At 39.4% G+C, this 24,362-nt stretch overlaps 1 protein-coding gene and 1 non-coding gene across 2 annotated transcripts; both read left to right on the top strand.

Moving 5' to 3' along the window:
- Nucleotides 1-373: 373 nt before the first annotated feature.
- Nucleotides 374-23,543, top strand: RNF149 (ring finger protein 149). Its single transcript, XM_032100376.1, has 8 exons — nt 374-861; nt 8,149-8,399; nt 11,312-11,380; nt 14,844-14,926; nt 15,396-15,492; nt 18,176-18,371; nt 18,733-20,795; nt 22,937-23,543. The coding sequence occupies exons 1-7, from the start codon at nt 396-398 to the stop codon at nt 18,789-18,791; spliced, it is 1,221 nt and encodes a 406-aa protein (XP_031956267.1). The 5' UTR covers nt 374-395; the 3' UTR covers nt 18,792-20,795; nt 22,937-23,543.
- LOC116440497 lies at nt 21,106-21,221 on the top strand. Its single transcript, XR_004238650.1, has one exon. It is a non-coding gene; the product is annotated as a small nucleolar RNA SNORD89 (small nucleolar RNA).
- Nucleotides 23,544-24,362: the final 819 nt, after the last annotated feature.

Raw genomic sequence — 24,362 nt, 5'->3', positions numbered from 1 at the left:
AGGAAAGATCAGACGTGGCACTGACTGCCATGGTCTAGCTGACATGGCGGTGTTCGATCACAGGTTGGATTTGATGATCTCAGAGGTCTTTTCCAACCTAATTCATTTGCCACCCGGTAGCCACCGCAGCGCACACGCGCCCACACCACCCCAAGCCCCGCGCCGCGAGTCGCTCGTCCCGCCCACCTCCTGTCCCGGCCCCCCCTCTCCCGGCATGCCGCGGGGCGGGGCGGCCTGGCCCTGCCCCCTGCTCGCCATCAGCCGCGGCGGCGGGCTCCGCCCCGGCGGCACCGCGGGTACCTGCGCGGCGCGGGGCGGCCGCGGGGCAGACCGCGCCGGCGACGGAGGAGGGATCTGCGCACGCTTCTCCTGTCCGCGGCGGGGGCGGCCGGGCCATGGTGCGTCGCGCCCGGCTGGCGCTGGTGGCGGCGGCGCTGGTGGCGCTGGGGGCGCCGCCGCCGCCGTGCGCGGGCGCCCGGGCGCTGGAGTGGTACACGGCGTGGGTGAGCACGGCCTACGTGGAGCCGCTCAGCAACCGCACGGTGCGCGGCAACACGGAGAGCGGCCGCTACGGGGACAGCTCGCCCAAGGAGAGCGCTCAGGGCCATGTGGGCATTCCTCGTGGCGCCTCGCCCCGCCACATGGAGGGCTGCGCCGCCGACACCGACTACGACGTGCCTCTGCCTCCCGGTGGCCGCGGCCCCCCCGAGGGCGACCCACCGACCTGGATCGCCCTGGTGGCCCGCGGTGGCTGCACTTTCAAGGACAAGGTCACCAACGCGGCGCGGAAGCGGGCGGCCGCTGTGGTCATCTACAACGAGGCCCGCTTCGGCAACAGCACCGTCTCTATGTCCCACCTGGGTGAGCTCTCCGCGCTCGCCGAGGGGTCGGGGGGATGCTTTCGGGGGGATCGCTTTGTCTAACGCCGGCCCGCATCGGTGATGCGGGTGTGCGCGGTGAGGAATGGGTATGTGGGGAGGCAGAAATCCCTGTAAAAATGGTACAGAGAGCCGCGATTTTGTTTTCTCTTCCTGTAAGCCGCCATAGGGAAAAGCCGGGACCGTCTTCTGTCTCCCAAGTTACGGTCCGGGCGTCAGGGAGGAAATGCGGCGCAGCCATCGGGACCGGCAGCCGTGTGACAGACTGGGGGGGGAGGCTTGGATTTCCTTTAGGGATACCTTTTTGCCTGGTACCCTCCGGCAGAATGGCTACAGCGGTCACAGGTAGGCCGCTTTCTGCAGGCCGTGTGTAAACGCACCAGGTATCCCGAAGATGCCTTCAGGTGCTTTTGAAGGTACAGCCGTAGCTATTTGAAGGTAGCTTTTGGTACAGGCTTTGTTATCGCTTCATCGTCCTCTCCTGCGCAGGTCTGTTAAAGAGTGAGAGAGAGAGGTGTAAGCATCAGGTAATCCTTAAACGCTCGCAAATGCGGCAGGAAAACTGAACCCTGGAGAAGGATGTTGGCTTGTCTCAATGTGCTGATGCTGCTATGTAGCCTGCAGAAGGGTTCTGTGATTTTTGCCGAGATAGCAATCCAGATGTTCTGTCACCACAGTCCCCTCTTGGGCTATGACACGAAAGACTCGCTGAATTTTTATGGTTATGACGACATTAAATGCTTAAAGAGGTGGGGAAAGCCTCAAAACTTGGCAGTAAAATCTGTTTGCTTTTGTAGATTTTTGAGAAACTGGAAGGTCTTCAAACGAGGATGTGAAGACAAGGCAAACTTAAGTAAAACATTCTGTAAATGTGCGCTTCACATGGTTTTGCTACAATGAGTTTATTAGTGCCTGGGCTCTCATTCCTGGTTGTGAGGAAGGGAAGGACCAGCGACTTGGTAGAAGTAAAACCATAATGTGTTTCTAAAGGAAACAAACTTATTTTCTTAGTATAGTGAGCTGAAAATCTCAGCTAGGGAGCTGTTGCTCTATCACACATGTGATTTATCAATTGGAAAACATGTCTCTCCTCTTGGAATACCCAGTGGCACCAGTTGGGGGATTGGAATCATGATTACTGTTCATAGCCTGCTGCTTGCTTGAGATCAGCCTGGCCCATCTTGTATTTTTAATTCACTGTGAAAGTGGAGGTGAGGTGCTAGATAAAATGAACCTTTGGTTTTGATCCTGGATGGTGATTAAGGTACTTCGTTGTGTAATACTGCTTTCATCTTAAACAGCTTCTTTTTCTTGTTTTTACTCTGTATTGGGCAATCAGCACAATTTTTTTTCCCACATTCTTTCCTCCATTCCCCATTGTAACCTTTCATAAGTATTATTTGTTCTTTTGTTGAATCTTTTTCTCCTTTTCTCATCTTGCTTATTTTATAATTTTTAAAAAATTTTCTCTTTTCTGCTATTATCTTTGTGCTACAGAAGACCTTCTTGGGCTTAATACTCAGTTTTGGACTTCACTAGTATAGTTACATCTGCCAGTGGTGTAAAGAGAAGTGCTCTCTGACTGCTCATGGGGGGTTTTTTTCTTGAACTGGCTGAATGTTGCTGATGAAAGTTCCACCTATGTAAAGAGTGTGATTTAGTATAGTTCATATATACAATAATACATTTGTATTTATACTGACTTCATAAATGCAGGTTTGACCTTACGATTGTTTGAATGGGAATATAATAATATATTGCAATATAATTGCGATGGAGCTCTGATGTAGTCATAAATGTTTGTTTCATGGTTGACACTTTCAGACATGTAAATGTTCAAACACTTTCAGTGCACTTTGGGAATAAAGGGGAGAGTTACTGTTAGTGTTTTAAATCTTAGGCTTTTTGAAGGGAGATGATAGAAAGGTCTGTGGAAGACTGGCAAGGAAGAATGTGGAGGGTAAAGCTGCATTTTACAGGACCTACATTTTCATTTCTGTGAAGGGATTTGTGAACTGGCACATGAGGAAGCAAGCTTTGCTTCTGTGAGGAATGCTGAGGATAAATACTCTGGGAAATCTGCAGTGCAGTAACCAAGGAGTGGAGTTACATGCATAAGTAAAATCTGCTTAATGTGTTTGCAATTAGTGGCACTGAAAATGATGTGAGATGGAACAATGGTTACGACTGGTAGAGATGCAGCCCAAATTATGTGAAGGTGATAGACAGCTTTTGTGGTCTCCGTGTCATCTTTTCATTCTCCTCCTGGAAAACCTGACCTTTGAATTTTCTGGGATGTGTGTGACACATGTATGCTCTTTTTGTTGGTGGCCTTTTGGCGTTTTTAGGCATGATTCAGCTTGAGTAAAAGGAGAGGTTCTTGATTGGGTGAAGAAATTATTTGTTACAGCTGGCATCAAAGGATTTGATAAAGGACAAGTGTTCCAAATAATCAGTATTTTTCACCTTGTAAGCTTCATGTGTGCAGTGAGTAGGGATTTTAACTAAAGTTTTGGAACAAGAGAGTCAAGAATTTGAATGTCTAGCCTTGAAATCCTGTCCCTTCTTCGAAAAGGAAGCTCTTCAGATGTGACTCTACTGATTCAAGACTTTGCTCTCTGTCCAAATTACATTGTTCGAAATGCTGGATGACTTCCCTCCTCGAGGAAAGTAATAGTGACATAATTTCATGTGTGGCTGAGAAGATTTTTCCACTGGAAAACTAGTTTTACCCAAATGCCTCGAGGAGTTGTACTTCATTTGCTGAATCTGAATGATGTAAATTCAGACTTCAGTTTTACAGACTTCACAGGCAGTCTTAACTCTGTTCATTTTTGGTGATGGTGGTGAACTTAATACAATACAGAAGATTCAAATTGCTTTCCAGAACTGAAGTAGGTACTGCATGTAAATATTAGCTGGGAGTGGGTTGGAGAGGAATCTGGAGAGGCAAAGTGTGGAGTATTGTGGAGATCAGACTAAGGAGAGTCAAGAGGTTCAGTTCTGGTTGAGAAGTTAGGGGGAAGCAGAGGTATATTGCAATGGAAAGAAAACAGGGTCTTCTGCTTCTATAGTTTTCCTGTTACACTTCATGCTGTATGCCCCCCTCAAGCTAGGATTTGGTGCTCCTGATCAGAACATGTGTTACTTTATTGTGGACTATGGAATGAAATGCGGTTGTGCTTGACATGCAGGGATGGGAGGTGCTGGCTGTAATAGTTTGAGGTAAGTCTGGAGTAGAGCTTTAATTCATGGTTAGTGGATTTAAGGGAGGGTTGGGACTTAATTTGAGTGTATGACTTTGGCTACATAATGAAAATTATGGTCTTTGATTTGCCAAAATACATCAAACTAGTTCTTTCCTCCATTGTCATGTTTTTTTAATGCATCTGTATTGAGCAAAACAGATGCAAATTACTTTGTGCTCATGATTCTGTAAGTTCTTGCTATTTCCAAAGCAGCAGAGTTAAGAGTTATTTTGGCACGTAGTTCAGCTCTTTGCTGCATTGCTTGCAGCACTACTCAGGATTCTCAAATGGTGCTTAGTTTCTGTATTACTACTGGTTTCTGGTACTGTAACTGCTGAAAGGACAGTGGCTTGCTTAAATAAGACATGACTGTATGATGTTGAACTGGTAATATTGTTCTGAAGAAGCAGGAGTAACTGCTTATATCTGTGTTATAGATAAGAGTGCATTTGAGTGTTTTGGAACTCAGGTGGGAAGAGTATGTGTACCAGTGGTTATACATCCTCCTTGAGGCAGGTGAAAATACAACATGCACCAGGGATTAGGTGAGATGAGGTTGGGGTAGATGGTCGAGACAAAGCTTGTTATGGGATTGTTAGCGTACTGGTAACAGCCATTTGTTTGGACCAGGAGCTAAAAAGAATATTTGGTGTTAGTTGTGGCAATATTAGTAGAGTGCCTATGTTTAAATAAGCCAGTGGACTGACCTTAAACATTTTTTCTAAGATGGTTGAACTCTGGGAGCTTTCTGAGATTTCTCAGAAGGACAAAAACTAGAGTGTGTCTGCGATCAGTTTCCAGATGACAGAAAATTATCTTCTTCATCTCTAAGCATGAATGGGAATAAATGTTGTAGTTTGGGGTGCCTGGAATCAAGATCTGTTCCTGTCCTACTTTTTCCTCATCAGGAGAATGCTGGTTTCCTTTTGTAAGAAAATACTGGGAGTGGTAGCAGTAAAACTGACTGCACTGGCAGGAAACGTACCTTCATCTTCAGAGTTCCAAATTTGCCCTTTTTTGCAAGTATCCTAAGCATCTGCCAGCCATGATAATGTTAAAAAATGCAGACCAAATTTTAAATGGACCAAATTTCACTGAGGCATCAATAAAACTTAGAAAAAAAAAAATCAAGTTTACTCTAGCCGAGTAAAAATGTGATTATTTATTGTAAAATTAGAAGGTTATAGAAAGGCAAAGCCAATGGAACATGCTTTCAGTAGACGCATATATGTGACACTTGGAGTTTTCTTTATGAATGTGATTTGAGGTGTCTGAGTTGTATGGCAGTTGAAGAAGCTGATGGAATGACTCAACATCATTTCAGTCTTTGAATAATGAGTTTCAGAACAGAAGGCTAAAATTAGCAAAGAATGAGTTAAAACCCTTAGTCTTACAGGCTGCTCAGGGCAACTGCTTCTCTGAGAGTGCTCTTGTTCCTTTTGTAATCATGGATTGCAATTATTCTTCTCTTCTCCCCCTTCTGTCTCATGACCTTCAAGGCCCCTGTGTTTAGTTTCGTGTATTTTTAGTGGCAAGTTCATCACCAAGGCTTTAAAACTGTTAAAATGCTTTTAATGGGTATTTATTTTAAAATGTATAGTATGCTTATGTTTATTCTAAAGTGAAAGGTGTCGCACTGTCTAGCAGCTATTGTGCAAAAGTAGCCTGACTTTCATTTCAAGGAAATAACTGTCTGATAGTTGGGCATTCTGGTGACAAAGCAGAGAAAGACAATACTTATTGTTGGGGGGGTTTTTAAATACTTCATCATTAGAAATAGTGCAGAGAATCAGATAGCAGGATTAAACTGACTCAAGATTTCAGGACTGAGGTGGAAACTTACTGATTGAAGAATGCAGGCTGCGTCTAATCTTGAAACTCCCTTTTCTTCCTTAAGCTTGGATGGAACCACATAAATCTTTCCTACACATTTGTACCATTCCCTGGCCATGCTTAGGCACCCCTCCTGTTATTTGTAATTCTTACAATTGATTACGGACACAGGACCTAATTTCCTGGTTTAGGTATGGGGATGGCAGTTCTTAGCAACATAAAATAAATTCCTACATTCATTTGTTTTTTTCTTGCTAACTCCCTGTGGAGTTGTGCAGGGTCAGAGAACAGAGAGTGTTTCACACTCTTCTCTGAGATTCATGAGTCTCTCTGGTAGTGCTTTTGTGCTGGTTCAGAGAGAAGAGCAATATTAATTAACCAATTCATAGTATGCTCGGACTTGAGGTGAGCAGAACTAATTAGTGGAGCCTAGTTGGTTATTGTCTGTCTTCAGCTTCACTGCTTTGTGTCTCCAAACACACCCACCAAGCAAGGCAACATAAGTGGGGTGGGTGTTGCTGGTGAGCAGAGTGGGGTGCCAGAGGGGAGGCACAAGTTGGTGTAACCCTATTAGGAAAATCTGCTCTTTTGCTGGGTCTGGATCTGGCAGACACAGGTGTGATGGTTTGTAGAGTAGGTGATCAGAGGTGGGATGGTTGTGTTAAGGTGAAGCTGAGAAGGAAGGGTTACTCAGCTAATGCCCGGAACCTTTGGTTTTCATCCAAAGCAAACTATGTGTGCCTTATGGAGGAAGGACTTCTAAGTACACAAGTGAAACTTCTGCAGATTCCCCTTGGCTTTGTAGCAGAGTGGCCACATTGAAAAGCTGTCACAGCCAGAATTGTCTCAACTAAAGGAATTTGGTTTAAATAGTTCAGGCAAATAACTCTTTGTCTTAGTAGGCAGAGGTGGGTGAGGCCAGAATGCAGCTTTGAATTTTGAGAGTCCCCATTTGATGTAATGTTACAAATAAGAAAGCCATTTCTTCTGACATAGCTTCTCAGTAAGGAATCTAATACAGCCAGAAGGCTTTAAGCCTTTGGGGGAGGTCTTGTTGCAGATAGGTAGTCTTGTGAATCTAAAAAAGGTAGCTGTAACATTACAGCTTTAGATTTTCAGCTACGAAAACCCCTCTCTTTTTCTTCCTTTCTCTCTGAATCAAGACTAGTTTCACTCCTTTTCTCAGAGGTAGGACAGCAAAGTAAACTATAAAGCCGTGACTTACTGAGGGAGCAGCAGTGTTGGTACACACAAAGTAAGAACTATTAAAATAGAAATAGTATTTAACAGTGAAAATGTGACATTTTTAACAAGTACATTTGTTTGTAATTTATTTTGTAACACTTGGGTTAGGTATTTCTGAGAATACTGGAGATTCTTCCAGAAAAAAAATTAGTAAAACACTAGTCACAGAGGTCTTTGGATTTTGCTAGGTGGTCTTTATGGTTTTGGTGGCAGTATGTTGCCTAAAGGTTTCGGATTTTTTTTGTAATTAGATTTCTTTCATATGGATTGAGTACTCTAGACTTCTAATATATTAAGAAAAATCCTTTGGGTCACTGCTCCCAAAACAGTCACAAAGTATTTCTTGACAAGTCCTTGTCAGGAAGTCTCATTACATTTTGAATATTTAGTATTAAAGAATCTTTAAGTATTTCAGTGTTTAAAATAATTTATTATTAAATATCTGAATCTTTTTCTCTTTTGTGTATATAATCCAGTGTAATTTGGCTGTGGATTCAGATTCAAACTAAATTGAAGTGTCTCTTTTTGTGATATTCACGTACTATCTCCATCTGCAGCTAAAATTCCCACACTGACAAATAAAAGACCAACTGTTCCTGAGTTGCAAGCTAGAACTTAAACTGCTTTGAGAAGTGTATGACTTTTCTGGCTTTTTTGCATGGATCCGCATCTCACCTCACTGTAGAATGATGAGTATAGGGCCTTGAACAGTGAAGGTGCATCTGTTGAACTTTATCTTGTGTTTGAGAGTTTTTGAAAGTAGATAAGGATTCTTTACCAGTAAACTTTCTATCAATTCTGCTATGACTGAAAAAAAGCACTGGAGGCTTTCCTATTACTTTGCTCACTGATCTTAACTGAAGAGGCCAAATTACCATCAAGCAAGAATGCCTACATTTTTACTGTGACTACTGACTTTTTTCTTTTTTTATTCCCTCCAACAGGAACAGGAAATACAGTGGTGATAATGGTTGGCTATCCAAAAGGAATAGAGATATTGGAACCAGTACGAAGAGGGATTCCAGTAAGAATGAGTATTGTTGTTGGCACACGACATGTACAGGAATACATTAGTGGTCAATCAGTTGTGTTTGTAGCCATCGCCTTCATCACCATGATGATTATATCGCTTGCTTGGCTCATATTTTACTATATACAACGTTTCCTGTATACGGGATCACAGTTTGGAAACCAGGTAAATGGAGCTAATGGCACTTAAGAGTATTTACCTCCTTCTTGTGTCAAATCAGTTGCCTAACTGATTGTTTATTGAAACATTCTTGAGGATCTGTGCCTTCTTCCTATTCTGCTAACCGCGATGCTGTTCAGCAATAGTCAGTGAGGCTAATAAGCACTGTGCTAATTGGCATCACAAGTTTGACTAGTTATAATTATTAGATGCTCATATGAAGTAATGGAAAATACATTTAGCCACTTGTCAACAACAGAGTAAGGGCAGCTTCTTATGTGATCTCTCACCTAACTGAACTTCCTTCCTTTTGACATTAAAAGTTATTTTCATTCTTCAGTAATTTTCATTTTGAAAATATTAGCTTCCCTGACCAGATTTTTTTAATGGAAAGGGACCATGGTGAGATTTTTTTATTTTCTTATGAAACCCACAAGTTCTTCAGGGTAGAATTTTTAGTTTTAAAGATTTATGAAAACTACTTTTGACACTTGTAATTCTACAACTCCACTGTAGAGTTACTGAACTACAGGTGCTAGAAGGTGCATGTGTGGTGAGACTCAGCTCTCTTGGGCTGCTCAAGGTATTGAGAACAGTGAGAGTACTGAGAAGGTTTGGAAAGAGTAATTTTGCTCCTTATTTGCCCTTTTCACATTTCTGTACTTAGATAGAATTTAAAGAAAGAGCCAGATTTACTTTTTTCCCCTGAGGAAAGTACTTAATCACAGAACAGTTTAGGCTGGAAGGGACCTCTGGACCCCTGCAAGAGAGCAACTAACATGGAGTTGTTGAGGATGTAAGTCCATCTGAGTTTTGAAAATACCTTAGAATGGCACTTACCTCTGCTTTTCAACTACTGCAAATAGGTTAGATTTCTTCCACGATCATCAGCAGCTCTACCATAGTTTTCTGCTAAATGAAAAATAAAGTTGCACTTGTTTATATTTGCAGGTTCTTTTTTTTTTATCCTCAGTTCAGAAAAAAATACTGTTTCAATCAGTGCTTAGCATGTGGACTTCTCCTGCCTTCTGCTTGAAGATACAGATGCTAGCTTTGGGGGAGGAGGGAAGGGATTTTTGTTTGCTTTCAGAAGTCTGAACTCTGTTTAGAACTTACAGGACTCTTCTAGGAAAATATTTAATTTCTCTTTTCAATAACTGAGGATAACACACAGGACTTCTGTATTGGTTAAATTGGTGGTCTCCCTGGAGTTTTGGTTTCCTAGACTCTTTTTTACTAAGCTTTAAACCTTAGAATTTATTTTCAGAGAATACTTTTGGGAAAACAAATTTTTTGAGAAGTATTTATAGGAAAAGGGATGTGTTTCTATGTTGTAACAGTTGTTTGGTGAAGAAAGTTGCTTCTTCCTGCCTTTTACATAGTTCACACGGAGGAAAGTTCACATGTTTTATGAAGCATCATATCATATCATGTACTTTAGTTTTAAGGGTGTGGATGTGATGTTTCTCAGAAACATGTGCCACTAACTCTTAATAGATTTTGTCATTGTCATTCAAATACCAATAGATTTTGCCAGTGCTGATCATCCAAATGCTTCTTAAATAAATGAAACTGTCTAGCATTAGAACATTATGCCATTTTCTCAATTCTTTCTCTTCTAAAATGGCCACTGAAAATAAAAATGATACAAAGTTGGACAACGTTTTGAAGATATTACTCGAGATGTATTACTAAGAGTCTCAAAAGACTTTTGGAAACAAAAAGCCACTTTCTAACCCAAATCTCGTTTTGCTTGGCTTATAGACTCTAGTAAAATTAAAACTTGTGAGTTAAATATGTTATGCCTTAAAGCAAGCCACTGTGTAGCTGCTAAGTGAAGATGGGTATCTTAAGATTTATTCTAATATCAGCTTAGCAGTAAAACTCTAGAAGATCTCCGTGCTATTGAAGATGAAAACAGGACTGTGCAGAAAACCCTGAGAAGGTGGAATAGGCTTCTGCTGCTGGTTTTGTCCATTTCTGGGAGACCTTTCAGACAACTTATCTTTAACACCATAAAAATTAAAAAATCACCATTTTCAGTACTATGCATTTGTAAAATTATATATGTCATCGTAATTACTACAGAGAAAAGCTGCCCTAATGGGTTTGGGGTTTTTTATTTTATTTATGGTATTTCTTCAGTGAGGGTTACTGCTAGACAGGTCAGCATCTGTCAGCTGCGAGTGTTTAGTTTCTCAGTTTCTTGCAGTAGCTAGCACTTTGTCTTGGAATACAGTACTGCTTTCTTTTCTCACTTCCCCTCTAAGCATGATTATACTGTATAGAAGTCCAGTATGGTGCATCATGTCTGTAAAGCCTTTCTTGTCATCTCCTTTGCATAATGTGTCCTTTCAGTGCAAAGCTTTGTCCAACGTAGGAGACAGTGTTTAACTGGGGGAAATATTAATAGCTACAAGCAGCCTTTTGACCTGGTGGCCGGCTGTAGGCTGCCTGGCAGGATTCCACCTTCTCCTAGGCTGGTGCAAAACGTACAGTGTGCTTGCTCATGGGCCTGCCTAACTGGAAGGTCTGGTTGTATGGCTGTTGTTACAGCTCTGCTTGCCTCTCAAGCCTACACGGGTTTCAGCTTTCCTGTGTGGGAAGGCCCTTAATGCCGGCAGTCAGGATGCGGGACTGCGGCTGCCGGTGTGCTCTGCTCCCCTCTGCACTGCCTGGGCCATTCGTGCGAGCGGGGTGCTTGCAGAGCACGTGTGCCGCTGGGCCCTAGGAGCCCACAACTTACTGAACATCTGCTGGCTGGAAGTATTGTATAAACTAATGCATTGCCCAGAGATCAACTTCTTTTTTCAGATGCATTCAGAAGACTTAGCAATCCATGTGGAAAGTATTTAAAAACTTGGAAATGTAATTCCTGAAACTAATGACTATACTAATACTTAAAATCTTATTCCTAGGGACATAGGAAAGAAACCAAGAGAGCCATCAGCCAGCTTCAGTTGCATACAGTGAAACGTGGAGAAAAGGTAATTCAGTGTGGCTCTGATTATTTCTCTAGGTTTTAAAAATGGTTGTAAAGTCTTCAAAGAATTGAAACTAAAATTCCCACAATTTTAGGCTTATTTTAGGCTTTGTTTAAAAGGCAGAATTTAAAATTGAAGAGCCAGATTTTAACTACTTATGAAATAAGGCTACTTTGTTGCAAGTAATATCTGGCTGTACAGAATGTATAGGGGATTGTACAGAATGTAAAGATGAGGAAACATTGTTATCTTTTCAGCACTTGAAAACATCAACAAGTGGATTGCAAAATACTTCCGCACAGTTCTTACAGCTGATGTAATGTCCTGTTTTCTTAAAACAACATTCATCTTCTTATTGATTAGAAGACCTTAAAAATATAAAAAACTTTGAAAAATAAACCACTTGTTTCATCTTTCAACACACAATACATTAAGGAGCTGTGTAGGCTTAACCTGAAGCATAAATTTTTTTAAAGTACATTTCTGACACTGTCCGTGCCATAATTATGCCTCCCCTGATGGAGGAGAGTTTTTAAAGTCTTTGCCAGGAGTCCGAGAGACGAACAGGACTTCTGTACTTTCTTGGTCTTCAGGTTGTTTATTATATCTTATCAGTAATTCACATGCTGACAGCATAGCATGAAGCAGAGCAAAATACAAAAGGCAAAATGCAAGAAAGCTCAAGGCTTTTTAAAGGTAAATCAACCAATGGTCACTAAAAGTGTACATTATTTTTACTTTTCTACCAATTATCTAATCACGCAGTCAGGAACTCCAGAATTCTTTATCCAGTCATCCCAAACTCCTTCTACTGCAGAATATGGAGTAGTAGAAGAAGAAGGTCTGGAGAACAACAGTCCTCTATTTTGAAGTTTTTTGCTTTTATCTATTTACTAATATTAACAAACCCAAATCCTCTAAATTTTTCACCCTGTGACAATCTTACATAATATTCTATCACCTAGTTCACACCAGTATAGATTCTAATTCTTCCCAGAGGGTAGGCAATTTTCTCCAAGGATAAAGGTCAAAAACTGTTGTCCAGGGGGGTAGAACCCTTCAAAACAGGCAGAGAAATATTCTCTGCACTCTGGGTTCCTACACCTTTCTGTGTTATGAAATAAAGCTAATCTAAAAATTAAAGCAGCTTTCAAGAAGTTGGCTTTGACAGCATACGGCCTAAACTCAGCTGTATTAGAATAACTGAAGTAGAAAAAGCCAACATTTTGAAAGAAAATATTTTAGTTGGAGTTTTCAGGAGTGCTGATCCTAGATACAAAATTAGCTTCTAACTAGATTTCTGCTGCTACATAGGCATTTTTTTTCCCTCAACCCTTGTCTTACTTGATGAGTTTTTAGTTAAGGACTGATTTGCTCAGAGGTGGAAAACAAGATTATTTTAAAATAAATTTTTAAATCTATGGAATAAAATTAAAGTGAGAAAGGACACTGATATGTAAAAAGTTTAAAAGCTGTGGTCCAGCAGAAGCTGTTTAGCTCAGATCATGTGCCACAGAGAATATATCCTTCATTTAGTAAATCGGTTTTGAAACTTAAAAAATCCTAAAAGTGTCTTTGAACTTAGTTGCCTTTTCCTCCTATGCTTTCAGCATGCTTAAATGGTGTTTTATGAGTATTTCTTACTTTCAATTAGACTACTTTTTGATGGAGTTTCACATCTATTTCAAGCTGTGAACAGAGGGATATTCATACTTCAATTCATACAATGGTGACATCAGAGATCAAGAAAGACAGAATTGAACCCAGACTTGTGTAAAGTACTATCAGAGCATAATGTCAGCATAAAGTGATGTAGAAGGGTCACGATGAAACCCATGTTAAAAACCACGTGGAAGATGCTAATGGCTTTTAAAATTGATGTTCGGTAAAATCCTCCAAATAGGATTTGTATGGTGTGATTTTTGCAGTATACCAGGGAGTTCCTTCCAATAAATAGACCTTTGACTAAAGTAAATAAAATGGGGGACTTTGTTGTTATACAGTATGCTGGTTATTCCTATGAATTCCATGTTCATTAAGAAGAGAAGAATGAGATAAGGTTAAAATCTCTCTATTAAAATAGAGTTTTTCTGTGTGGTAAATCACATCTTTTTAATGTGTTTTGAATCAACCTGCCAGCAGCAAGTTTATGTAACTTACTGATGCAGAGGTATTTTCATGAACTAATATAAATTTGTCTGGAAATTTGTCCTGTCTACTCTGTAAATGTACTTTTTTTCTTTAAATATTTCCTTTCAGCCATTTAGAAAAAGTGTATTTCTTTTGTTGTTACACAGTACAGTTTTTCATTATCCCCACTTGATGCTGAGATATTTAACTAAAAATAGGTCATATATTAGAAGTGTATTTGCTATCATGTAGATTTTTCCTGAGAAGCTTATGGGATTATTGTAGAATGGACGCTCATTTTAGGATGTGCTCCATATGATGTGCTTGGATTTTGCCTCTTGTACAGAATAAAAAATAACTTGTTATAGAATAAGCACTTGTCTTAACTTCGCTTCCGTAAAAAAACAGTCTTAATTGTGAGTTACTTGGGAATTTAAGGCATTAATTGTGTAAATTGGTAGCATGCGAAGGAGGGAAATACTGGCCTTGAACTTGAAAGTTTGCTTGCAGAACTAATTAGTTTAAATGTTTGTAGTATTGAAACTGAAGTGCTTCAGTAAGTAGTAAACCAAACATACTAATTTTGTGGGGATGAAAGGAAAGGAGTTTTCCCACTGTCTGTTCTTCTAATACTTAGATTTTTTACAGCCCAGTTAATGTTGGATTATTTTTCTTGTATTTGGAGCTATCCATCATATTTGCGCTGCAACTCTAAGCATGGCTTCAAGAAGAGAGTAAGACTTGTTAGGAAAGATATTTAACCCTTAGATAAAAATAGAAGTGGGGAAATGATGTTCTGTCTAGTGTGAACTTGGAGAAAAGTTGTAAACCCAAATTGCATACTTGCATTCTCTTCTGGCTATGAAGGAATATCTGCTGGGATGTGGTAGAAAACAAGAAAAAGGTGAAGATGATGTTTGCAGTATTCAACACCAAAAATCTCTTCCTGCTCTTGGAAATCTTTGGGACCGTTTGTTCAGAATTAGATTGTGCGCTTTGATTTTAGCTGACCTCTTCTAAAATGTTTTCATCTTATAGCTACTTCCAGCTGAAACATTCCTGTGCTCCCATGAGCAAAGCCAATGTGTGAGACGTAACGAATTACTTAGGGTGCCATGTATAGCTATTTAAATTAGAAAATCTGGGTTTGGCAGCTTTTAGTATTTGGTAACTTGATCAAATCACCTCTTGACAAAATCTTGAATTAAATGAGGTAGATATTTTTATTTACTATACCATTTAATATATTTTGCATTCTTTGAAGCTAGCTATTACACAAAGCTTGTTCTGTAATGAAATATGAATGTAATACACCTAAATATGTTGTCATATTTAGGGTTTAGATGTTGATGTGGAAAACTGTGCTGTGTGCATTGAGAACTACAAACTGAAAGACACTGTCCGAATTCTGCCATGCAAGTAAGTAGCCATAATTATTCTTTACTCTTTAGCATGTTTTTCTGAAGAAATGGGATGAATTTAATATAAATTCTTCTGAACCCCTGGTGGCAGAGCTGAAGCTGCCATTTGTATGGCCTGTTAAATGTTGATGGGCACTGTGAGATCACATAGCACTTCATGTGTGTGTCGGGGCAAGGGAGCAATTGAGATAACGGTAGGAGTGAAGTAGAGCTTGCTTAAATTAGGACTGTACACTATTGAACTGGTAACTGTGTGCTGTCTTTGTGGTTAGTAGCATCTCCTACTGCAGAAAGCTGGCATGAAGCAAAGGCTTTCCAGAACCATGTCTGTACTAGTAAATTGAGCTGCAGCTAATTGTCAAGATTATAAAGGAAAGGTTTATTTTTAATGTGTTAACTTACACACTGTTTGAAGGAGGGGTGTGTGGCTTTCATGGTAAGTTCTAAAGAGCATTTCTTTTCTTTAGGCACATCTTCCATAGAACATGCATTGATCCTTGGCTTTTGGATCACCGGACTTGTCCAATGTGTAAACTAGATGTTATCAAAGCTCTGGGATACTGGGTATGTTGCATACTACTTTAATCTCAAAGTAGAAGTACAGTCTAGGAGGCAAGACTTCATGTAACTGTTCAGAATGAGAACAGCTGTTCTTTGACGAGACTCGAGAAGCTGGGCAAAGATGCAAAGAGTAATTGAATGAGAACCAGAAAAATACGGGAATTTTATGGGTAAGAACTTAGATAGTGTATCGAGCAGCTTGTGAATCTTCTTTGATAACCAATTTTTTCTATCTCCAGCTGATGATATTAAGGAATTTGAAGCAGAGGTGAGACAGTTTGCCCAGGCTGCAAAAATATAACTGAATTAAATAAATCTAGAACATATATTTGATGTTGAGAACTGCAATTCAAAGGAAGAAATTACAGTATTTCTACATAGAATGTTTGTGTACTTCCACATATGCCCCATGATTTATCCTTGTAAATGAGCTGGTACTTAAAACCTTCCTAAAGACATTCACCAGAAATTGGTTAAGTAGAGAAAATGATGTGCTCTCATTTCTTTCTGACAGCACCAGAAAAGAGAGATGAAGACACATGCGGTAGGTTACTCAGTCACTGTTGATAAAAAATGCTATAGGCAAGAATATACCTCTCTTATCTCCTACTGATCTAGAGAGATCTCTAGAAAATAGGGGTGGTTTTTTTGGTTTCAGGGACTTTCCTTTCATAGACTAGATCTGTATTTTGACTACCTTTTCTCTTACTTCATTGCAGAGACTTTCCAGATCTATGGAAGAGTGTTATGAATTACTGTTTTGTTTTGTCAAAGGGGACAATACTCTTGCTATGTAATATATATACATACCAGATTTTGGTGCTTCTGTGTATTAAGTCAGACTTTGCCCAAGACTTGCAGTCTTTTTGTCACGTGGAATAGCTATTGCTACTTTAATATGATTATATTAGCAGCTTGGTTTCTGCTTACATTCAGTTCTTGGGGTTGATGTATCTTGTGTTATATGCAGATGGACTTATCCTTTTGATTACAGGCTGGAAACTGAAATACTGGGACCTTCAGAATAATTATATTCCCTGAATTTGTGCTGTTGCAGAGGATAATTAATACTAAGCCCAAGCAGGAGGAGTAATAACTCCTCTGCTTGTTGGCCAAAATTACTTTTGGAAAGAAGATTGAATGGGATTATATTAAACAGAGAAACCCAGTTCATTTTTATAATTAAATGAGGCAAATATGTCCTGTGTGCATCAATCATTCAAGTCCCACTGAAGCAAATAATGGGAAATCATTCAGGAATTTTTTTGTAGCTTAGTTTTCAGTTTGATCCAGGTTGCCCGATCTAGTCTGTGGAGTGACTGCCTGAATTTTTTTACCGATGTGAAGAAAAGAAGTGCAAAGAGCAAGGCAGCTTCTCTCGGCAGTGCAGTCTGAGTGACATACCTGCCGAGAAGAATATGCAGCCTTATTACAGAAATTAACTAAACCTTCTGCAGGGAGGCTCAAGGCTCAGTTCAGTTGTGAACAACAAATACTTCAGATGCTTTTACATTTTTAAAGGCTTGAAAGTAGAAAAAAGGCACCAAGTCCTATTACGTGGCTTTTGTACAGAGCAGACTTCAGTGGTCTAGTTCTTCATTATGCTATTTTTTATGAGAGAAAGAACTGCAGTTCAGCATGTCTGACTGATTTCATAGAGTATTACTGAACTTTGTAGTTTCAGTGCTTGTTTAACTGTTTTAAGTTTTGGAAACCAAAAGCATTCATCCCCCCCCCCTCCAACCCACAAATGTAAAGATAAGTATCACATGTGTCTTGTGTTCAATTTTAGCATGTCTATAGCTCATTAAAATTCAGTACTTTTTAAATTATGCTGATTTGATGCTAAAGAAAGAATCAGCCCAGAATTTCTTAAATCTTAAGATGGGCTTTTGCTAGTTGTTTGAGGAAGGGAATAATACTTGCTAGGAAGCAAAAAGAATAGCTACTTAAACTGCAATATATTTGCTTATGTATAAATAACATCAGTATATTTATGTTAATGAAGGTAGCCTATTTAATTGTAGAAACAGAACTGTATGTATAGGACTTTGATTCACTCTGAAAGTTAATTCACAATTGTATAGCTCAGGCTATACAATAGGTGAAATAAATCCCTTTGCCTGTGATGCAGATGTTGCATTCCTGCAAAGTGACAAGCCAGCATGTTTGTGTTTTTGGAACAGACTTAAAGTTAGGCTGGCGATAGAGGAGGAGAGCATTTGGTTCTGATGTAAATGTTTGCTCACTCTTGTAAAAAAAAAAAAAGTCTTGGCCAACTACTATAACAAAAAAACGAGACTTGGAGGCTTCTTCAAACTCAAAGGATCAATACCTTTCCTCAGTGGAGATTTTGTATGTGTGGAGCCTGCTCCTAACCTGCAATACTGTTGCTACAGTGTTGAAATAATCCCTCCAAAAAGCTGACTGGGTGGACTGCTGTTGTTGCTGCTCTTGGCTTTTGGGTGGCTTTGGACAAATGGCTTTTCTTTGGTTGTCTTTCTTTCTTTGCAGTTAGACAATAACCTTGAAAGTGAACAATATCAACACTATTCCCAGGAGTGCACATGTAATAGCTAAAAAAATGGTCTTTTTTTCCAGGAAGGTGAGGTGACAAAAGGTAACGTGGAGGAAAGTTGATGTCTGATGGTAGACAAAAGTGACAGTTAAATGTTTAATTTTGAAGGGGGACCCCGAAGACATACTTGAAGTTCCGATACCTGAATCCATAAGTGGCAGCGTTTCAGTCGGAAGTCTGAGTATTGCTTTGCAAGATGATGACAGAAACGAAGTGAGCGAATTGTCGGCTTCCTCCACTAATGAATCAGTATTGCAGTGTACCAGCTTAAAAGAGGACGCGGGGGAAACCACAGCATTGCTTGGTAAGTACTTCAGTGTTTCACTGGGCAAACCTTAGCACTAGACACCACATTAGAAGAAGCCCTTCTCTAACTAGTGTGAGCAGCTAGTACTGCAGTGCAGACCGGACTGAATGGTGTCACTTACTACTGCTGTTCAAAAAATACAAGCAGATTTTCAAAGAACTCTGTTGAGCTGGAAAAAACTGGACTTGGGGGAAGAAAGATGTAAACAGTGTCTTAAGAGAATTACTCAGAGAATCTCGAGAACCTTAGGTATATATAAGCATGAAATTTTTTGCCAGAGTCTGGATTAATATAAAAGATAAAGCATATTAAAATGGTAAAACAACAAACAATTTTTCTTTTAATTCCTGATTTTTAGATGTGGATGCCAGTAATAACAGGCATGGAGAACATCTATCTAATGGAAATTCCCACTGAACTGCTTCATGGAAGATATCTTGAATAGACTGTTGAAGAACTATTATTTTTTATTTAATTAGTATGGACTTTTGTCTAGTGAACAGAAAAAATAACAATGTAAATTATTTTACCTTTCAAACTTTTCTAGCTGGTGTTCCAAAAGGGCTAATAACTAAGAATTTTGTACACAGGAGGATTTTATAAAATCTCCTCTGGATGTCTCATCCTAAAAAAAAAAAATGCAATAACCCTTTTTCTGTAAGCATTGTTGCAATGTCATTGTGTTCCAGAGGGCTGTAACAAAGATGAAGACTAGGCAGTGAAAATAATGTAGAATGTGTAATGGTTAAATATTTTGGATGCACTATTTACATTCAGTATGTCCACATGAAGAACACTTAGAAGCTACGACTATTAAAATGTTCTGAAAGTTCTGATCTGTTGTAATTGGAGATGAATATTCTTAGAAAACAGAATTAACCTTGAAGGAATCAAATATTTAATGGATATGTTGTGTATCCTTTCCTTGTGATGGAAAAATTGCTGGTTGCAACTTTCTTTACATGTAACAAATACTTATTCAATCTTGTGTTCTACTCAGAGTGGATGCTGAGAAAAGGAAACCTTCTCCATCTTGCTAGCTTTTTATACTGAATTTGGCAGTAATAGGTTGTACTCGGTGGTCTTCACGTGCTGAGCATGTAGACTTATTTAGTATATGCACACTGGTTACCTCTTTCAATCTTAAACTCAGTAGAACAGAGGTAAAGGGCTAATTATGGCTAAAATATATTTATTAGTCTATTTATAAGAATTTATGTAATTTCTTGCTCCTGTTCCCATCCTGACCCACTTTATGTACAAATTGAAACCGTTTCTTAAGAAATACAAAGTTTGGGTTTGTTTAGCTTTTTCTTTTCCTTTGCATAGAGATGCTGGAATTCTCTTGGATATTCCACGTTAGGAGTTTTGACTAGGTTTGCCATTAGCTTCTATTCCTTTCTTTTAGATTAGCAGTATTGTGCCTTATAGTAAAACACTTAAGAAATCTGAAGCATCTGAGAGTAAATGTAAACCCTGGCATCTCCCATTATGACCTCTTATTCAAGTATTTATATACTGTAAGTGGTATAAGGAATTGCTAAACAGTTTTGTAAGGAAATATGTGTATTTAAAACACTACTTTAAAAGTGTTAAGTGAATTGTTTAGGATTTTAGCATTGTCATGTTATAAATAATATGCTACATTCCTCAATTTTCTTTTGTAAAGCTGTTGCTACAGGTTGCTTAAAACAGTGTCTTTCACTAGACATTTGTTTTAGAGTGCATTTTGGTTTTAATATGTATATTTGGAATGTTTTTAAGAAAATATGCAATTCTTTTTCTAACTTATATTGAGCTTCAATAGAAGCAATAACTTTTTTTAATTTTAAAATGAATGTTCCAGAAATGACAGAGGTTTCAGCTGGGGAAATATGATCTGAACTTCTACTTTGCAGAGCAGATGTTTCACCCTAAATTTCCTTCAAAAAATTCCTGTTAATGCCTACTTAAAAAAAAAAATCTGCCTCTTCCCTGTAGGAGTATAACTTTTAGGTTTACTGGAAAACTGTCAGGTTGTAGTTCTGATGTCACCAGCAGGTGCAAGCTTTTGTGATGCCTTTATCTTACAAGAAGCACATGAGAATGGAATAGGACTGACCAACCATCTTAAAAACTGAACAAATAAAAAAACAACCCACGACGAAACCAAACAGTGTGTAGGGACACTTATGTCTCCAAAAGAAGCTTATCAACATTTCCAGAACTGCCTTTTTAACTATCTCTTCAATATTAAAAACTAAGTCTTCTCCCTCTTCTTTAACACAAAACTGAACATTGATGTAGTAAATGTTGAGAGGGTTTAAACTCTAGCTCAAGGAGGAACCAAAAGAGAAGTTATCAAGAGAAGTGTTGTCAGTCTGTGGATTGTGTCTTGCTGATACCTACAGCACAGTATTCATTCTGGAGAGGAGAATTGTGGTAAGTACTTGAGCTTTTATGTAATACCTATAAAACTAAAAGCTTTTCTTAAGAATTAAATCTGAGATCTGGCAGAAAGCTGGAAGAAAAGCTAAGGAACCTGCAAACTGAAAAGTGTGCTTATAAAATCTGGTGTGTACTGACTTAGGAAAATAGCTGAGTGTGAAGGCTCCTGAGGTCTGTTTCTCATGCTGGCACTGCACCTGTTCCGTTTCAGTCATTCACAAAAATAGTTACAGTTGTTTCAGTCAAATAGGTTTGCACATAGTTGATCTGTGATACAGTTAGGTCTTGCAAGGCCAGCTGTGCTGCTGAGGAGTGATGACAATAAAAGGCCGAATTGCAGTGCCTCCAGCAAGCAGTTTGCTCTCCTTGGAAGCACAATGACAAAAATCAGCTGAAGCGAATCACTAGTCTGACCTCAGTCAAAAAGCTGACATGCATTAGTAAAAAGAGAGGTAGGATGAAAAGTTCAGGGCAGGAAAAAGACAATCTAGGGATTGTCTTTTTAGCTTAAAACAGTAACGAGAGGCTTAGAAACCAGAAGCATATGACCTGCTGTTCCAGCTCATCCATTACATTGAGTAAATGGGTGTAGGCTGCTGTAGGTAAATACAGGTGCATGGACTTTGCTGATCTGGATCCCCACTAATTTGGATCAAAACTGGTATTGCTAGTTTCTAGCACTTTACCTACCACAAGCTTGTATGAAGATCAGAACTAATGAATGTTTATTTCACCCCTTCCAAGAATGCTTTTTACAGGGTAGGCGCCTTCTGACTCCTTTCCCTTCCATTTGGGGAAGCTATAATCTGCCTCTTCTGCTTCGGCCATGTCCTGCCTGGTGTGGGAGCTGCAGCTGTGTTGTGGGTTCCTGCTGCCTCCTCCTGCCCTCAACTCTTTTCCTAGCTGTCCATTTTTCATAAAACAAAGGGATACCTCTGTCCTTTTGTTAGATTTTGCTGTAATCAGGCAGAGTGTTTCTTACTAGAGGCATTCATGTGGTGTCATTATACAAAAAGCTAAATTGCAGAGCCCACATGAAGTCTAAAGCCCCTCAATGGTGATACTGAATGCCTCACTTAGGAAAAATCCCTAAAAGGACTAGGGGATGCTGGTTTTTGTGGAATAAGTTTTATTAGTGTTGTGTTAATTGGTATGGCTTTGCTACTGCTGCTGTCTCTGTTAGGGAGAAATTTGAAGCTAAGTGATTTTTAATTTTTTTTTTTACAAAGGAACTATGAACATGTCAAAATGAACTGCTGTCTTAAAGGAAAAACTGGAGGCCCTGTCTTTGTTCAGAAATTTTTGTTTATTAATAATAGTCTACAAATGACAAACTGGAAAAAACTTGATAGTAAATAATTGTCTAAACTGTCTTTCAGACTTGATAGCAAGCAAAAATGAACCACAGACATTTCAGATCTAAAAGCATGTTAATAGTTTAATTACTTGCAGTACCAATTTAACTAGAAAGTCTGGATTTTCTTTTACTAATGACTGCTAGACTGGATTCTTCTTTTGCTCTAAGCAATGCTAGGAGGAGATTCTTGGCATGTACTAGAGAAGTTTGATAGGATAGCAGCAACTTCTTTCCCCTGCCCCTTACCCGCCACATTGCATGTGAATGTAGTCCAAGTACCCTGTTGCCACTAATTAGAGGTAGATTTTGGAGGTCTGCTGGAGGAGTTGTAGGATAATTTACCTACAATGAAAATCCTCTAATCCATGCTGACTTAATAAACTGCATACCAGTATATTCCTGCCAAAGCTGGCCTGTTGGGAATTTTGGTCCTGTTCATGTTGTAACTGGCACAGAGAAACACCATTGCAACACCTTTGTCAAGTGTGCAAAGCTGTTTTTTAATTACCTATTGATTTGGGAATGGTCATTCAGGTTTTCTGCCCATCCTGCAAGGTTCCTCTTAAACCAGCCAGTTGTAGTTGTGCAGAGTCCAGCAAGACTGTCCTGTCCCCTTGTGTAAGTTGAAGACATGCAATTTTGTAATAGGGCCATGGTGAATTACAGTTCCTCAAGTGGAATGTGTATTTATTTTTTTTTTTTTAACTGGAATGCCTGCAAAAAATGTTAACATGTCTTTGAGACTGGTCTTCATTGGCTGTGTTGTTTTCTCTCGCAGGTGATATGTGAAGATTTGAGAATTGGAATTCATTAAACATGCACAAATTGAGCTGAAGGCTTTTGGTTTTGTTCAGTATGGGTCCTGATCTCTCCTCAGATATCCTGCTGTATTGCAAAACTTGATTTGAGAAAGTTTTAAAAGTAGAATGCCTTTATAATTGCATGTATTTGTATGAAGAGTGCATTGCCTGAGACTGTCCATTATACTTCCATTGGACCTGAAGCTACTTTTCACCGTCTGAAACATGGTAATGTTACTGCATTTTTAAATGAGCGCATCCTTAATTCAGAAGAGCAGAATAAGTTTCCATCATTTTGTTAGTCTGAAGCTTAAGTCCAAAACTCTGAAGCCACTTACTTCTACTATAAACATATACCTACAGAAAACTATTTGAATTTGCTAGTCTGTCAAAAACTATTCACAACTGACTGTCTTTTATTGTAACTTTGAACTGAGTTGGTTGCATTGTTTGGATTAAGCACTTGTGTCTTTTCCATTGTGTATGTACAGTTGTAAGAATGTCGAGTTATGCATTGTTGTTGTAACTTAATGGCTAAAAGCTCAAATTCCATAATAAATTATACAGACCTTTTAAAAAGCAACATCTGAGAAGCCGGAGGGTTTTCTTTGGTACACTTAGGAATTGCATCTGAGAGACTCAGCACTCATAACACAAAACAAGTTAAATTCATGCTGGGTAGCTAAGGGGGAGATTCTTTCAGCATGTGGTGCTTTCCCCATGTGACCAATACCTGGGTGGGCTGGGTTAACCTTGGCTGGCTGCTTCGTGAGGAGGAAGAAAATCAGATGGAAGAACTTGTGGGTTAAGATAAGAAACAGTTGCCAATTACCATCACAGGCAAAACAGATGTGATTCATAAAGATTGCTTTTAAATGACAATAAATTAGTTTTAGAGTAGGATAGTGAAATAGAAGACTAAAACTGCCCTTCTGTAAGCTGACTCTTCTCCCTTCCATGGTGGCAGGATGGGGAAGGGTGGTGTGAGCCTGTAAGAGGTGGTCTCTTCTGTACTCTCCTCACCCTTCTGCCCTGCTCCAGCCTGAGTTCCTTCCATGGAGCTGCAGTTCTTAACTGCTTCAGTGTAGATTCCATGAGGTATAGACCACTCCAAGGTTATCACTGAGCTGCCACCAGCCTGGCTGCAGGGCTCTGCTGTGCCAGCTTGTCCTGGAACAGGGCAGCCTTGGCCTCTTCTCACAAAGGTCACCCTGCACTTGCCCAATACCACAACATTGCTGTGTAAACCCAGTACAAATTTGGGAAAGCATGGCTTATCTTTCCTCCTAGCAAGCAAACAATACAGAAGCACACAGCAAACAAATCTGAATCAATCAATGCACAGGGCTCTGAAATTAATGTATCACAGCCATACCTATGATAGAAATCATAAAACTTCTTGGT

Source organism: Corvus moneduloides, chromosome 2 (genome assembly GCF_009650955.1).
Source record: "Corvus moneduloides isolate bCorMon1 chromosome 2, bCorMon1.pri, whole genome shotgun sequence".
Taxonomy (NCBI): domain Eukaryota; kingdom Metazoa; phylum Chordata; class Aves; order Passeriformes; family Corvidae; genus Corvus; species Corvus moneduloides.
The sequence above is the reverse complement of the archived record's forward strand: the minus strand, read 5'-3'. Positions and strand labels throughout refer to the sequence as shown.